The sequence below is a fragment of the Gekko japonicus genome, unplaced genomic scaffold (genome assembly GCF_001447785.1).
Source record: "Gekko japonicus isolate JY-2015 unplaced genomic scaffold, Gekko_japonicus_V1.1 scaffold459, whole genome shotgun sequence".
In the NCBI taxonomy this organism is placed as follows: Eukaryota; Metazoa; Chordata; class Lepidosauria; order Squamata; family Gekkonidae; genus Gekko; species Gekko japonicus.
Genome location: NW_015173137.1, coordinates 551,187 through 568,145, shown reverse-complemented (window position 1 = coordinate 568,145; position 16,959 = coordinate 551,187). Strand labels below are relative to the sequence as shown.

Below are 16,959 nucleotides of genomic sequence, written 5' to 3'. Positions count from 1 at the left end.
CCCCCCCACTCCAGGCCAGAGAACAGCACCTGGAGGTCCCGTCCGCCGGCTTTCCCCCCCCAACCCATGGCCCACCCACCCATCTTACCTTTCTAGGGCCCGTTGTCTTCCTCCACAACGGGCTTTACGGCTATCCCCCCCACTCCAGGCCAGAGAACAGCACCTGGAGGTCCCGTCCGCCGGCTTTCCCCCCCCAACCCATGGCCCACCCACCCATCTTACCTTTCTAGGGCCCGTTGTCTTCCTCCACAACGGGCTTTACGGCTAGTTTATATATAATTCCATTGCTGACAAGTCTTTATGTTTTACAGACACTATTAGGCGGCGGGGGGGACGGTATAAGTGAAGTAAATAAAATAATACATGAAGTAAATAAAAATCTTGCTGAAAAGACACCTCTGTCATCTCTAGTCAACAACATGCACAAGTAACCTGAAATCCTTCCTAAATTCTCTGAAGAAGCCAAACAAGCCAATAAAAAAACCCATTCGTTTGTTACCATACTTAATGCGCTATGGAAACAGTATCAATTCTAGTGTAGAGTCTTAAAACCTGCTCCTAAATATATACAGACTCTGGACTCTGCAAAATAGGACTTTTCTTGCTGGACTTCACTGAGCCCCCTGCTGAAATTTCGTTTCTTGGGTGGGGTCAGCAGGCCTTCTCCAACAGCACAGGGGGCAAAGTGGGAGTCTGCACAGAGAGGGAGGAGTTGGCAGAAGTTTATTTGATTTACAGTATTTATAGTCAGCCTTTCTCGCTAATGCTCAAAGCAGATCACGCAGGGTAAATCCGTAACAGTCTGTATGAAGAGATATCTGCTAAGCACACTGCAGATTGACACAATCAATAGGTAGAGACTTCGAATGAGCAATGTACTAGGACTGCAGAGATCTGTATATGTATAGGACACGGTAGTAGACACGGCACAGTGTAGTAGATATAATGAAAAAAAATGGTATTGCATCAGTAGAAAACAATGAAACAACAGTGTAATGTGGTGGCAAGGTGATGAGGGACTTTCATGGGACCCTCAAGATTTTCCCTGTCAGTAATATGTGCAGCAAACGGATAATGTGTCCTATACATAGTCCATGTTCCCTTTCCCTTTAACTTTGGCCCCAGTCACATGGCAAAGTTGCCGCGGGAGAGGCACGGGAGTCCCGCGGATTTTCCAGGCGCGATCTCACCCCAACATCTGGGAAGCGCAGTGCTCCCGTGGCGAACCCGTGGCTCCCCGCCGAAGGTGCGGAGTTAAAAACTCCTAAAATCGCGGGCCAAGGGCGGGCGTCTGATCGCGTTCCCGGTGGACTTACGTGTCATCTGGCGCCCGCCGCTGTTCATCTCCACAGGTTGTGCAACAGCGCCCAACAGCGCATGCGCACAAAGAGCGATTGCTAGTGCGATCACGCGGCGTGGCTTCTGTGCCGCGCTGCAGGCTACCCGTCTGATCGGCATTTCCCCCGAACCACAGGACCTCAATGGGGACATGTGCTCGGTCGGCCGCACGTTCGTTTCCTCTGGGGCAATTAGCCACGCCTCCCCCCCGCGATATCCTGCCTATGTGACCGGGGCCATAATAGTTCAGGAAGGCATTTTATGGAGTATAGCCTTATTATCTTTATAGACAAGCTCTTCTGAGCAAACTCCGTTTTACATCATTTGTGGAATGACAGGAACGTGGGAGCCCTCATGACCTCCTCAGGCTGGCCGTTCCACAAGGTGGGGGCCACGACAGAGAAAGCACGGGGTACAGGTGGTGGTTGATCTTGCCCATTTGCAGGATGGCCCCTGCAGAAGGGTCTGAACAGATGAGTTGGGCTGTCATTGTGGGAATGCAGGAGGACAGAGGGTCCAAGGGCCATGCAGGGCTTTGCAGATGATAGGCAGTACCTCGAATTGAACCGAGTAGCTGATGAACAGCCAATGGAGTGACTGCAGAATGGGTGTCATGTGCAGGCCCTGTCTAGCTCATGACGACAGCCAGGCTGCAGTGTTCTGTACTAAATGGATTCGCTGGGATGACTTCAAGGACAGACCCACGTGGAGTGCTATATGTTAGTCAAATCTCAGTGTTACCCTGGCATGGCTCCAGGTGGCTAGCTGAATCAAGGAAAGAAAGCTTTTTTTTTTTTTTGCAGCTCCATTTACTTGCTTCTCCAGCAGTAATGCTGGATCCAGTGTAATGCCGAGGCTCTCAACCGAGTCAGCAAGGAGTAGCTGAACCTCATCAGAGTGGGAAGTACAATGTCCTTCAAGGCTCCAGCCTTCCCAATGAACTTTACTTGCATCTTATCAAGATTCCGTTTCAGGTTTTCCCCTCTCTTAGCCTTTTAACCACAGCTCGTAGGCAGTGGTTCAAGACCTCCAAGATCTGGAGAGAAAGAGAGCTGAATGTCCTTGATAGGCGACACCCAGTTCCAAAGCTACAAATAATTTCTCCTAAGGTCTTTAAATAGAGGTTGGACAGTAAAGGGGAGGGGCAGGACTCTGCCCTGTGGAACCCCACAGCACAAGTCCCACACTGGTGACAAGTGGTCTCCCATAGTGACTCTTCGAGACTGTTCTGTAAGGAATGATTCAAATAATTTCAAAGCACATCCCCTGATGCCTACTTCTGTCTCCAAACGTCTCAGATGGCATGATCTACTGTATGAAGGCTACGGACAAATCTAGTGGGAGCAACAAAGACCCATGGTCTTTATCTATATTCAGATGATAGTCATCAGCTAAGGCTACTGGCTCCATCTCTGTCCCGTAGCCTGGCCTGCAACCAGACTGGAAAGGATCCAGAGCAGATGAATTAGTCAAAAAGACCTGGAGTTGGTCTGCCACCTGCTCTTTCAATTCCCTTGCCCAGAAAGGGTAGATCAGAGACAGGACTGTAACTGGCCACATCATTTTTCTGTAGTGATTTTTTAAAAAGGTAGTGGATGGATAACCGCCTCCTTGAGTTGCTGAGAGAGGATACCCTGGGTCAGTGATTTGTGGTGGCCACCAAGGGCTCATTCATTGCTGCCTCCTCTTAACTACATGGCTGTTTACACACCATTGTTAAAGATTAATGTCTGCCATGTTTTTCCCTCAGTCTTTTGAGGGACCTTTATATTCTGTTTGGTATTAGAGAGTCACTAGATCAGCTGTTTTTTCTATTTTTCACTAGCATTTCCTTTGCTAGAAGGTTGAAGCAGCTCTGCTCAGTGCTGCTGTGTCTACTCAGACCTGCCTGGCAAGCCACACAGGTGGCATCCATGAGGCTTTACGCCCTGAATCACCTTCTCCTTTCCCTTTCTTTGTATTTTTAACATCCTGCCTCAGAGGTCATTTCGGGGGGGATCGCAGTCCCCCCGGGTGAGGTACGGGGGCGGGGCACATGATGAAGCCCCGCCCCCTGCTTCCGGCCGCCCCGCTTCCGGCCCTCATTCAGCCAGGAGGAGGCAGGAGAAGAGGGAGGGTAAGTTGGTTCCTCCCCGCCTCTCCCCACCCCTGCCTGCCTGGGGCCAGGGAGGGCCTTCGCGGGGCTTCCTTGCACTCCCGCCGGCATTGCAGGTCCACCACCGGGCCCCTCATGGGGCTCGGCAGTGGAGCTGTAAGGCCGCCGGCGGCGGCCGGGACCGTTGGGGGCGGGGTGTGTGGCCTTATGACACACTTCCAGTGATGTCAGGGGGTGTGGCCTTATCGGGGGTGTGGCATATGCTAATGAGTTATGCTAATGAGTTCCCCTAGCTCTTTTTCTACGAAATGACCCCTGTCCTGCCTGATGACGAGTTCTGGAAGACTCAGAAGCTTTGCACTGTTTTGTGTCGGTCCTCATGAGATCTTCATTATGGATCTTGTATTTTTGCTTTTTGCTTTGGACAAACGCCTCTTGTAAACCTCTTTTACACTTGTTTTACTTTTAAGCAAGCGTTCTTGTTTTCAATGGAATGGCATTCTCCTGTGTTGTTTAGGTGGCCTTTGAGTCTTTTAAGTTTGATGGCTTTCACCATTGATATGGAAAAGAGCTGCAGTGAGGTATTTGTAATGCAAATGAGCCTTCTGGCTAAGAGAGTCCCCTGTCCTTCTACTTCCCAGGTGAAGAAATAACTGCTTTAAACCTCGCAGGTGAAAAAGCTCTTAACATTGCTCCTGCCCAACTGGGACTGTAATAAAAGTATGACACTTGCATTGGCTGGAAGGATTTCTTCAGGGACTTTTCTACAAAATTATGCACTCTCCCCAGTCTAGTAGATCTTATATTGCACTACAAATGGATAATTTCAGCTGTATCTTCCTTGAGACTGGATGTCTGCCTTGGGGATCCTATAAAACGTCTGCGAGATACAGCAGCGGGGGTGTGAAGGTGGATGTCTCAGAGGCTGGGGTGTGTGTGTGTGTGTGTGTGAAAACAACACATTTCTAGCCAGTATTTTGCATTGCATGGAGATTCATTGTGAGATTAAATCTGTTATTAGCCTCCCTGTCACTAAATCACTTAGAAAATGGTGGTAGTTTGGAGTAGTGTCTTAAAAGTGTATGAGAGTGACTGAAGTGTAGGAGAGTCTAACCAAACCACTCTCCAGGAGTTCATGTTTCCCCATATTTTGGCGGTTACGGCCCTAGCTGTTTCGGTCAGTTGAGATTATTGCACCTCCTATTTATAGTGCTTCCTGTCTTACATTATTGCACATTTGTTTTAATTGTTTTAGTTATTTAATTGCTATTATTGTTTTAATGACTTTGTATACTGTAGTTGTGATCCACCCTGAGCCCACTTGTGGGGAGGTTGGAATATAAACTAGAACAAATATACAGAGCTCCCAGTGCATTCGTAAATCATATTACCTGGTGCTTATGGACCCAGCGCAACTGCATGTAAGCTTTCCCAGTGGGACAATAGTGGCTCCCTGGGCTGTTTTAGGTAGGAAAATTGCACGGATGGGCCAGGATTGCAAGGGCATGCCTCACAACTTGTGGGGGTTTTGTCTATGCCATGACGTCACTTCCTGGGAAAATCTGGAAGTGACATTGGGTAGCTATAGGAATTTCCAGAAATTCTATGGTGATTCTTGGGGCTACCAATGTTACTTCTGCATTTTCCCTGGAAGTGACGTCACTGCGAAGAGCCACCAACTTTTTAATTTTTCTTCTGTTGCTGCTCGGAGTGGTGGTGGGCAATGAGGGGCTGGTGGAGGCCCACCATAGCAGGGGGTCAGGCAGCCCTAGGGTAGGTTGGGTCTGGTTAGACCATGACTGTTAGCAGGAGGTCATCACAGTGGAAACTGCTTGAACTACTAATCTGGTCTGTTGCAGGAAATTCTACGTCTTGGTGTCAGTGCTGCTCTGCCTCCTGGCTTCCGGGCTGGTGGTCTTCTTCCTCTTTCCACATTCGGTCGTTGTGGAGGACAGTGGCATCAAAGTGGTTCGGGTGTGGTTTGACCGCAAGAATTCCCTCGTTATCCTCACCATCACGGTAACTCGCAGTTATTCGTATACTGAATTCTACCTCCTCTCGTTAGCTGTAGAAACTCAGTTCCTGTGGCTGTTTTTCTTTTTTTAACAGGCGACCCTCCGAATCAGGAACTCCAATTTTTACTCCGTGGCAGTAACCAGCTTGACCAGTCAGGTGCAATACATGAATTCTGTGGTTGGGACACACCAGATGAACAACGTGACCACGATCCAGCCACTGAGTGACAAGCTGGTACAGCCATCTCTTACTACTTGGAGCTGGGGTCTTGCTGGGGTGGGAGGTGGGGACCAATGTTCCCTCTAAGCTGCAGAGTCTTGTGAGAAAAAATTCTACTTTGTGAGCTACTGGCATTAAAGCTGTGAGCAAACAATTTGGCTGCTGCATAAATTAGTTTGCTCTGGAGCCCTCCTTCCTGAGCTAAGCAAAAATGTGTGAGCTGGAGGCTAAAAAACTGTGAGCTAGCTCACACTAACTCAGCTTAGAGGGAACACTGGTGGGGAAGTAATACAGTTTGCCAGAAGTATGCTTACACCTTGTCTGCAATTTTTTCCTTCCCCCAGGTGAATTTCACCGTGAAGTCCAAAATGGGCGGACCTTCTTTTTATGCATAGTAAGGAATCATTGATGCTTAAGTTTCCATGAATTAGAGCTGAGCTCTGCAACCTTCACCCAAGAAAGCTGCCCTCTTCCCCCCCTGCTAGACAGGCATCATTTACCTTAGGTAGAGTTTCACCTTCAAGTCAACTGCAGAACTGCAGCTAGGGCCTCTTGACATATGATGGCAAATGTGTGGCAAGTGGCAACCAACTTACAGTGGCCTCGGCACGGGCTTTTGAAAGCAAATGGGAAGCAAGAGGGCCCCTGTGCCATTACCTTCCTCTGCAGAGTCTTTCTTGGTGGTCTCTCATCCAAGTACTGACCCTGCTTAGCTTCTGAGTTCTGAGGAGACGTCACTGGGCTACACCCTACTGCCTTTTCTCCCAAGACTGCAAAAAGAATACATGTCATTCGTACCTCCGCTCCATAACCTTCTTGCAGAGAGGCCTGGCCTGCAACAGTGTCTTTACAAAGCAGAATAAAAACAAAAATCTTTTGATTGCAGTGCCAGAGCCTAATTTTTATGGCCCTGGCACAAATTTGCAACACGTGTGTTTTTTTGTTTTTTTAAAAAAACCCTGCTTCTGAAATGGACCAGCTTTGCCCCCCCCCCCCCCATGCCAACTAATATTTGGACGTTGATCCAATGTCCCTCTTTGGCCCTTCTGCTGTTTTAATTCTTGTCACTTCTCTCCTCTCCTTTTGTTCCCTCCCTTACACCCCTGACACTTGAGAAGACTAGTGTGGGCTTAAGGGGAGGGAAGAAAAGCAGAGGAGAACACTTGGGCCTGCTCAGGGCATTTATTTTCCAGAGTCTCTGCTGGTTTTGAGGGACACTGGCCTTTTCCGTGGCAAGGGCTGATCCAGGACCTAAACTTTCCCGTAGTATTTTATTCTTGGTTCAGTACAGAGCAGCAGACTCACTGAGCTGATGACCCCCTGCGCCAAACATAGTTTTATCAGCCACCTACAGAGGTTCATGAGGGCACCATATTCTTCTTGCCTTTTGACTGCCAGCCTGTGACCCCCAAAATGGAGACTGCTGAGCCACTTGAGAGGCTGCAATACATGGATGAGTTCAGTTTAGCATGGTCCAAGTTGGACAGGCCTTTACGGAGCTGGACGATTTCCCTGTGTGGCACAGCAATCACAACCAGCCGCCCATATTCTGGGACTATTTGTCTAATAATGGTGAGTCCTGCCTGTTCGCATTTGTGGGAATTGGCATTGATGGTTCAGCACACAACAACAATTTTTTGTTGCTAGATTTCCTTATTGAAAAGCTTGGAAGCCACTGTGCTCTGAAAAACAAAGGAAAAGGTGCACTATGGTGCCATATTTTACAAGACGGCCACTTGGTGGGATTCCATTGATTGTCTAACCTTTCACACGTTGACTACCAAAAATGATTTAACGTTTCTTGACCATTTCTCTCTCTGCCTTGGTGTCTTCTAGTTTCTTTTGCACGTTATCCAGAATCAGAGTGCACAACATTGTGATTTTCATGAGGTGGGTATCTTGTATGTATTTTGTTGTTGTTCAGTCGCACAGTCGAGTCCGACTCTTCGCGACCCCATGGACCAGATCACGCCAGGCCTTCCGGTCTTCCGCCGTCCTCTGAAGTTTGCTCAACTTCATGTTCGTTGCATCTTGTATGTATAGCTGTGCCTTAAACAGACTGGAGGACAATGTATTTCAATGCCAATTGGAGTCTCCACCTAGACACTGACTGGTGGTCTAGTATGAAGGGGTGGGGATAAGAAAGCCTTGTGGCCACTGAGGGGCTATCAGGTTTTGTAGGTATTGACAGGGACAATATTCCATGGCTTTGATTTAAAAAAACTGTTCCCAGGCAATCCAAATTCTGCACCATGGAAAAACTGAACTAAGTGTAGTTCACGCAGATCTTAAATTGGCTGCATGGCTTCTGGCTTTGCCAGTCATGGAATGGGCAGTGGTAGAGGAGAAACCGCTCTCTACCAACACTGCAAGTTTTATTCAGCTACCCTTCTAGCTTCTGAAAGCTCACACACGTTCAAGCATACTTTCACAAGGGCTAGCAACCTGGCTTTGTTGCAGTTTAAAAAGTTGAGTTCAGAAACTGGTTTTGTACTTCTGTGGAATCGGCACTCATGTGCACAGCCCTGAGCAGAGTCTATTGATGTAGCATTCCTTTGTAGAGTAATGGTTTCATATTTTACCCCACACACACTCTGGGAAGTAGGGCACTGCATCATCCAGCAAAAAAAGGCATTCTGGCCTCCCCAGCCCCTAGCATGCAGAGGCCGGGGAGGTCAAAATGTAGTGGTTAAGTGCGCAGACTCTAATCTGGGAGAACCGGGTTTGATTCCCCACTCCTCCACTTGCACCTGCTGGATGACCTTGGGCAAGCCATAGCTCTGTCTTAGCTGTCCTTAAAAGAGCAGTTCTCTCGGAGTTCTCTCAGCCCCACCTACGTCACAGGGTGTCTGTTGTGGGGAAGGGAAAGGAGTTTGTAAGCCGCTCTGAGACTCAGAGTGAAGGGCGGGGTATAAATCCAACTCTCCTCCTCCTTCTCCTTTTGCTAGATGATGCAGTGCCCTGCTTCCTAGTATGTGTGTGTATATCTAAAATATAGGGGCTGCAGTGGCTCAGTGACCCGAGTGCCGCATGATGGAGTGAGCACCCGTCTTTGGCCCCAGGTTTTGCCAGCCTAGCAGTTTGAAAGCAAGAAATTGCAAATAGATAAATAAGGTACCACTTCGGTGGAAATGTAACAGCGTTCCATGCACCTTGGTGTTTAGTCACGCCGGCCACATGAGCACGGAAATGTCTTCGGACAGCGCTGGCTCTTTGGCTTTGAAACGGAGATGAGCACCGCCCCCCTAGAGTTGGATTCGATTAGCTTTCGAGCAAGGGAAACCTTTATCTTTACTTAATATCCAAACTACCAACTGCCAATGCATGGGTAAGTTGCCACAGATCTCCCTTGCAGGGAGGCTAGACAAACCAGGGTCTAGGAAGCCACCAAGCAATCCAGTTATCTCAGTGGCCAGCCTTTAGCCTACCAGAAAAAGGGGAGAAATCCATTAATAGGGCTGTTCTCCTGCAGAATAAGGAAGAGGATGTGAAGCCCTGCATTCTTTTTGTGGTTCTTTATTATAAAAGCATATATTTAAAAGAGGTAGCAGGTTTTAAGGAACCAGCATAGATAGAAAATATCTATGCTGGTATTGATAATGATGACTCTTTGGCATCATTCCAGGCTCCTTCTCGCAGGGCTGGGGAATCCCATTGCCTGAATTCACTGGAGTGCTGTCCCCAGGCCTTGACCCCACCACTCCAGGAAGTGTTGGCTGCTTGTGGTGTTTCCACGGGCAGGCTTTTTGGGCCTCGGGCAGCTGCCTCATTTTCATTGCCTGCCGCTACTGCAAAGCTCAATGTTGCAATGGGGACAAGGATCTGGCTGTCTCCGCCGCTCAGATCAGCCTCCTGCATGGTTGAATTTGAGTCCTTTAACACTTAAATGGTTGAAATGATAGCCTTGCACCAAACTTAATTTTGGGTGATGCCACACCTCCTCCCATTGAGAGTCTATTTAAATAATGCCTCCATTCTTCTGCCGAGGCATTTGTTGAAGTAGGACACGTGTGTCTTTTATCTTTTCAAAGAAAGCTTCCCTATAAGGAATTTCCTTTTGCTTCCAAAGTGTTCATCCGATCTCTTAAACGGTGAGGCTTTTATAGAAAGATATGATTGACCACTCAATATGCGTGACGTGACAGTCTTTCCAGCATGGGGAAATGGGTGTGATATAGAAGCTTCATCGACCGGGCAGAGATTAAAGTTGAAAATGGACTGAATTTAGCTTGAGGACTGAGAGTTCAGCCCCCTACCTCCCTTTTGTGTCTCTCTTTTTTGTATTTTTGCATTTGTGCATGTGCTTGTGCCTGGAAGTCATGGTGACCTCTGGCGACTCCTACTGGGGTGTGGAGGACATTCAGAGAAGTGGCTTGGTAGCCTGCCTCTGCCTCCCAGCCCTGGTATTCTTTGGAGGTCTCCCATCCAAATACTTAATCAGGGTTGGCTCTGCTTAGCTTCCAAGATCGGGCCTGCCTGGGCTATCTAGGCTCCCTTTTTTCTCTTGACCCTTTCCCTCCTTCCTTCCACCCTTCAGGACTTCTGTGAAGATCTCCTACTTCGGCCACGTAACTCAGAGTTCTTTGGAGACACATCATTACGTCGACTGTGGTGCAAATTCCACGACTGCTTCTGGGCCTGAGCCCACACCAACAACTCCAGAAGACATAGCCCTAAAAAAGAGCAGTGTGGGGAAGCCAGTAGTCCTTCAGTGACTCTAGCAAGCTGGCTTCTTCCATTGAAGTGCCATAGGGCTGCTCACGATGGTGCCATAGTTTCATGGAAGGAAAAAGAGGTAGTGCTGCACAAGCATATAGCACTTCATCTGCCTGGTTATGTGGGTCCAATGTCTTTTCCATGTTGGACCAAGTTCTTCTTGACTCTTCTCTTGACCTCCTCAACACAAGAGTTTATTCTAGACTATTACTGGGTTCTTGGTTGGTGTTGCTTCTGAAGGAGACCCCGTTGAGTGTCTTGACTTCGGGAAACCAAGAAAATCTGTATCTGCTTTACCCTTTGTCTCTGGAGTAAAATAACTCCAGACTGTTCCCCACTTTCCTCTTGCCACAGAAGGAATTGCTATCCTTATTTGGATGGGGAAGAATTCTCGAACTGACCCTCCTGAGTGCTGGTTTTATGATCTTTGCCAGTAAAGCATAACAAAGAGCAGTTAATTGAGAATATCTTTAGAGTGAGCCCAAGAGAAACAAATTTTTGCAATGGGACAGCTCTTATGCTGGGGGGCAGGGCTGGGAATTCTGATCAGCAGAATGGAGATCTTCATAGGAAGACTGCCTAAAGTAGCCTTAACCCTTTTCCGTGGTAGGTTGTTCACAAGTTCCTTCAAAATATAGGGTCCTGTGGGAATGCTATTCATCTAGAGAGTGTTCCTCTCCCTGTTATTATGCTTTTGGTTCTTTAGGAGCTCTAGAGAAGAACAGAGCCATCTTGGTAGTGGGGAAGCTTACAAACAGTTTTAGTGTTTTACCCGTTGGCTTGATCCCACCAGTAATTACCAGATGGAAGGGCTTCCACCAGAAGAGCAGGATCTTCTTGTCTCATTCTCCTACTGCATCCTGAAATATCCCCTGAAAATGCTGCAGCTGAGGTATGAGGGACCGACCCTTCAAGAGTGACATGAGGCGGATGCTGGAGGTCCACAGGAGAAAATAGCATCCCTTCTGTCCCTGGAAATGTTAGGCAGGATCCCGTCCCTTGAGCCTCCAAGCTGGGAAACCTTGTGACTGGTTCAGCCGGCTAGCCTATTCATGTTAAGAGGATGAGGGAAGGGACTTTGTATTTTCCGCAAAGGAAGCTGTGCATCTTCTATGAGTGGCTGTGTACATGGCTTTCCTGCCTCTCAAGACCGCAGCTGGGCTAATTTCAGATACAGCTGCAGCAGAATCCTCAAGGGGGCGGTGGTTGACACTCTGCATTTTGTAGATGTATATTTAAATGACTGTTCAGTTCCTAAAATAAAGGGCTGGCTCCTAAGCTCTGCGAGTGGGGCTTACACTCACAGAACGGAACTTTCCTGTCTGCCTCCCCATTCCTGCATTGCACCTGAAATACATCTTCTGGGGGTTGTTGGGTCCTTGGGAACAGTGTTTGGTGCAACACAGGAGGTCTGCAGCGGGAGGGGGAAATCCATGGGAACCTTGCCCTGGTAGAAGTGACCTTTGTGAAGAGAAAAGCTTACAGTTACAATCCCTTGCAGACTGACTGTGGTCTCTGCCCAGTGGTTTGAATGGTCTTAGAGTAGGTCTGCATCTTGCTGTTTATAACACTGTGTAGGTTCTTTTACAGTCCAGTTGATTTATTAAGGGGTTTGGAGGGCCATTGATTCAATGAGAAAAGGAGGTAATGCAGATGCTCAACGTCCCTGCTTAGGATCAGTGGGCCCGCTATGAGGTACGTTTTTGGTGCCTGGCCTTAATTAGGACTTCAGCCACCTACAGCAGGGGCCTCCAACCTGGTGGGTGCAGCACAGAAGGGCCGTCATGGGAGGTGGAGCCAGTCACAAAATGGCGGCAGCAGCTTACTTTCAGTCACACAGTGAAGCTCTTTGTGGTCTAGTGGCAGCTGCTGCCAAAGCAAAGTTTCTAAAAATCCGCACAGCCAATCAAATCTCAGAGAAGAGATTGGATTTATACCTCACCCTTCACTACCTGAAGGAGTCTTAGAATGGCTTACAATCCCCTTTCCCTTCCCCTCCCCAAGACAGACACCCTATGAGCAATGTTCCCTCTAAGCTGTGGAATCTTGTGAGCAAAAATTCTACCTTGTGAGCTCCTGGCATGAAAGTTGTGAGGGAGCGATTTGGCTACTGCATAAATCAGTTTGCTCTGGGGCCCTCCTTCCTGAGCTGAGACAAAACTGTGAGCCAGAGGTTGAAAAACTGTGAGCTAGCTCCACACTAACTCAGCTTAGAGGGAACACTGCCTGTGAGGTAGGTGGGGCTGAGAGAGCTCTCTTGAGAACTGCCCTTGAGAGAACAGCTCTGAGAGAACTTGCGACTGACCCAAGCTGCCTGTGGAGGGGTGGGGAATCAAACCTGGTTCTCCCAGATTACAGTCCGCGCTCCTAACCACTACAGTAAACTGGCTCTTGCTGGGCCAAAACCCCCACCCACTTTCTCGAAACACTTGGTGGGGGCCACGTTAGGGATCCCTGACCTACATGCTTTCATTGTAGAAAGAGAGGCCCATTGTCTTTGAAGAAGAAAGGTTTGATGCTTCTCAACGTTCTCCCCCGGAGTGCAGGGCAGCATATGTACAGGCCCCTGCTCTGTTCTTCTCTTCCCACCCGCCCTCTGAGGCTATGTTAAGCCAAGAGAAAGTCAGTGGAGTGAGCTTCAAGGTACAGCCAACATTTGAACTAGGCAGGGCTTTTTTTGGTAGAAAAAGCCCAGCAGGAACTCATTAGCATAATAGGCCACACCCAACAGCAGAAACTCATTAGCATATTAGGCCACACCCCTGACAGCACAGCCTATTGGCATATTGGGCTACACCCCCACGTTACCAGAAGTGTGCTCATCCAGCCACACCCACCTTTTGCTCCTTATTCTGTTTACCTTGTTTGTTGTCAAAACCCAGGGCTTTTTTGTAGCAGGAACCCCTTTGCATGTTAGGCCACACACCCCTAATGTAGCCAATCCTAATGAGTTTCTGCTGTTGGGTGTGGCCTATTATGCTAATGAGTTCCTGCTGGGCGTGGCCAACTTGGGAGCCAGCCGGAACTCCGTTCCTGTGTGTCCCAGCCCAAAAATAGCCCTGGAACTAGGGTCTCTCTCATCTTAATCAGACATTCAGCCCACTGCAGCAGCTGGGCTCTCTGCCATCAAGAACCAGAAGCACCAGAAGCAATTGAACCTGGGATGGGGTGGGTGGGTCCAACCACTCAGACTTTATGGGGCAGGTCGCCCCACGCACACTGTACACAGCCCCCTAGGACTCATGGAGTCTGGTTTTAAGTCCCACATAAGCTTCTTTTAGCAAGCCAGGCTACCATACTCTTTAGCCTGTGTAAGTAAGATTGCCAACTGAGTAGCAAAAAGTGTATTTCATGCAGGGCCACCCATGTCTTAAATTGCCGCCGCCCCCCACCAAATGCACACAGCAGCTGCTGGCATAAACCCACCTTAAAATCACATACCTTTCCTCCTTTAGCTGCATAATTTGAATGATTGTTAGTGTAGGGTGAACACAGTAGCCTTGATTATAGAAAGCCCAGCCCCCCCTCCTTGTTTTCAAATGCTAAAGTGAGCTTTCTGCAGTAAAGCCTGCTGTGAAAGGCAGTTGTGGTTATGGGGTATGCTCAGCTGGCGATGCCATCTCTTCTGGCACGGCTGTTTGTGCTGCCTGGCTCAAAGTGCTTTTTATGAGCCATTGATTTCAGAGGGAGAGACTGAAGCGAGTTCCTTCGCTCTCTTCTACTGAAGTAAGCAGGACTGAAAAGTACATGGTGTTCCATGTTTGCTGACAGGCACTTAGGAAGGCAACACAGGCTCTTGCAGAATGCTTGTTCCAGTTTCTTCTACTTCACTCTTTAGTGGGAGTGAAGAAACAAGAAAGTAAGAACCATTTCCTCCCCCCTCTCAGCATGTGAGAGTTGTTGATGTTGGCTCCCAGTCAGTAAAAGAAAAAAAAATTCATGGGTCTCAGGGCCCCTTAGAAAAGATTGGCTCATGGTCCCTGTTTATCTAGTATGGGCCAAGAAACCTGAACCAAATTCCCTTTCCCTATATTGTACTAGATGTTCTCCCCCCCCCCCCCCCCCCCGCCCGTTCATTAGGTCATGGTTCATCACAATGAGACCCTCCCTGTGGTGATTAGAGAGGTGTGTACAGAACTTCCCAAGCCAAAAATATACTCAAAATGCCTTTTGGGGCCATTTTGCATAGTTGCAAAACAAAAAATGGAATGCTCTGGAATTATGGGAGGGAAAAAAATCTCCCCCCCCCCCCAAAAAAGGTGGAATAGGAGATCTTTCCTGAGATCTGGAGATGTTTTTAGAACAAATGGCACTAAAGTTTTAGAGAACCAAGGCTATATTCCCTAAAGACCCACAAGTTCAAAAGGGCTTGATTGAACAGACCCTTGAACAAAGTACCCCCCCCCCAGCCATCCTGGTCTATCATTCTCTCTATATAATTCCCTTATGCATTGGCCATTTCCAGCTCTCCCATTGGCCGTGCAGTGCGCGCCATCAGCCATTGGCCCATCAACTGCCACTCAAGAGTACTCGCGTGCCATTGGCTGGATCCTGGGTCCATTCCTCTCCCCTGCCCACTGCCAGCCTGGACACTCTTCCCTCACAGAATAAACTATCAAAACAGCTGCCTCTCCTGATGAAGACACTTCTTCTTGGCTCCTGTGGGACTAATTTTTCCCTCTGTGGCTGTTGCTAGGCAACCATGCTTGGTTCTGTCAGTAAAAAGGCGAAGGAAGGAAGCCCTTTCCAGGCCTTTGTGGGGAACTCATTGGGGCCAGGTCTGATTAGGATTGGCAGCTCCAGGTTGGGAAATCCCTAGATACTCTGTGGTGGAGTCTAAGGAAGCCAGAGTTTGGGGAAGAGAGAGGCCTCAACTGAATAAAAGGCCACAGAGCTCACCCTCCAAAGCAGTTATTTTCTCGGGGGGGGGGGATCTGTTGTCTGGAGTTCGGTTGTGATACCTGGCAATCTTCAGGCTCCACCTGGAGGTTGGCTACCCTAGGCGTAGCAGTTAGCGCTTCAGAGCAGGGTCTGCTAGACCCAGGCTCTTGCTGCAGAAGTTGAGTGGGTGATTTTGGACCAGTCACAGACTTTCAGCCTAACCGACCTTACAGAGTTGTTGTGCAGATCAAAGGGGGAGAGGAGAATGATGTAAGCTGCTTTGGTCTGCAGAGAAAGACTGTACTTTTCCTCCTGGGGAACCATTGCTGCTAGTCTCCAGGTGAGGGCTGGAGATCACTCAGAATTAAAACTGCTCTCCAGATGGTAATCAGGGGCAGATAATGGTAGGTTGATGGTTGGATGGGAAGGAGATAGGGCTGCCAACTCTAGGTTGGGGAATTCCTGGAGATTTGAGGGGTGGAGCCTGGAGAGGGTGGGGTTTGTAGAGGGGTGGGACAGACAGGTACAATGCCATAGACTCCACCTTCCAAACCAGCCATTTCCTCCTGGGGGACTATTGTTGCCAATCTCCAGGTGAGGGCTGGAGATCACTCAGAATTACAACTGCTCTCCAGATGGCAGCAATCAGTTCCCCTGGAGAAAATGGTGGGCTCTGTAATTATACTCTGCTGAGGTGACCCACCGCCCCAAGACAACCAGTGTGACGTCGCAGTGCTTCAGAGCAGTCTTCCAGACCCAGGTTCTTCCTGTGGAAGCTGATTGGGTGATTTCTGACCACTCACAGACTTTCAGCGTAACCTACTTCACAGGGTTGTTGTGCTAATCAAAAGGGGGAGAGGAGAATGATGTAAGCTGCTTTGGTCACTGTGGAGAAAGACTGTACTTTTTCCAAGGTAGAGGCTACTGGGAGGGGGGAAGAGATGGAAACCTGAAGTCAGAGGGGCAGATAACGGTATGTTGATGGTTGGCTGGGAAGGAAATAGGGTTGTCACCTCCGGGTTGGGAAATTCCTGGAGATTTTAAGGGGTGGAGAGGGTGGGGTTTGAGGAGGAGTGGGACCTCAGACAGGTGCAATGCCATAGACTCCACCCTCCAAACCAGCCATTTCCTCCTGAGGAACTATTGCTGCCATTCTCCAGGTGAGGGCTGGAGAGCACTCAGAATTAAAACTGCTCTCCAGATGGCAGAGATCAGTTCCCCTGGAGAAAATGGTAAGCTTTGTGTCATTATACCCTGCTGAGGTTGTCACAGCAAATTGACGTTGAGTGCCCAAGGACAGGGCACCCGCCCAGAGCCTCTTTCTAGAACTTGTTGTATTTATTTCCACAACGGGCCTTATTCTTAGTTTCTTATAAGGGGAATGGGATCTTTCCAGAGGTCTGGAGCAGATGTTTTAAGAAAAGCAACCAAACTGCAGGGAACCAAGGCCCCTCTCCCCTAAAGATCCCAAAGTTTGAATCGGATTGGACAAACAAGGTACCCCTGAACAAGGTACCCCTAGCCATCCTCATTTCCTATAGGGGGTCTGAAGTGTTTGTAGAACAGGATGGCTGAGGACACCTTGTTCTGGGTCCATAAAATTGGACATTTGTCTAATTCCATTTAAACTTGGAGGGGGGTCTTTCAGAAAGAAGGGAAGACTTGATGCCCTGAAAATTTGGTTCTATTTCCCT

The 16,959-nt window shown here is 48.6% G+C and overlaps 1 protein-coding gene across 1 annotated transcript in view; it reads left to right on the top strand.

Moving 5' to 3' along the window:
* Positions 1-10,383, top strand: part of TMEM106C (transmembrane protein 106C) — a 25,253-nt gene extending 14,870 nt beyond the window's left edge. Inside the window, exons 4-8 of the mRNA XM_015422207.1 lie at positions 5,293-5,452; positions 5,543-5,683; positions 6,013-6,062; positions 7,505-7,558; positions 10,206-10,383. Coding sequence (XP_015277693.1) covers positions 5,293-5,452; positions 5,543-5,683; positions 6,013-6,062; positions 7,505-7,558; positions 10,206-10,383 — 583 coding nt within the window. The remainder of the gene's footprint in view (positions 1-5,292; positions 5,453-5,542; positions 5,684-6,012; positions 6,063-7,504; positions 7,559-10,205) is intronic.
* Positions 10,384-16,959: the final 6,576 nt, after the last annotated feature.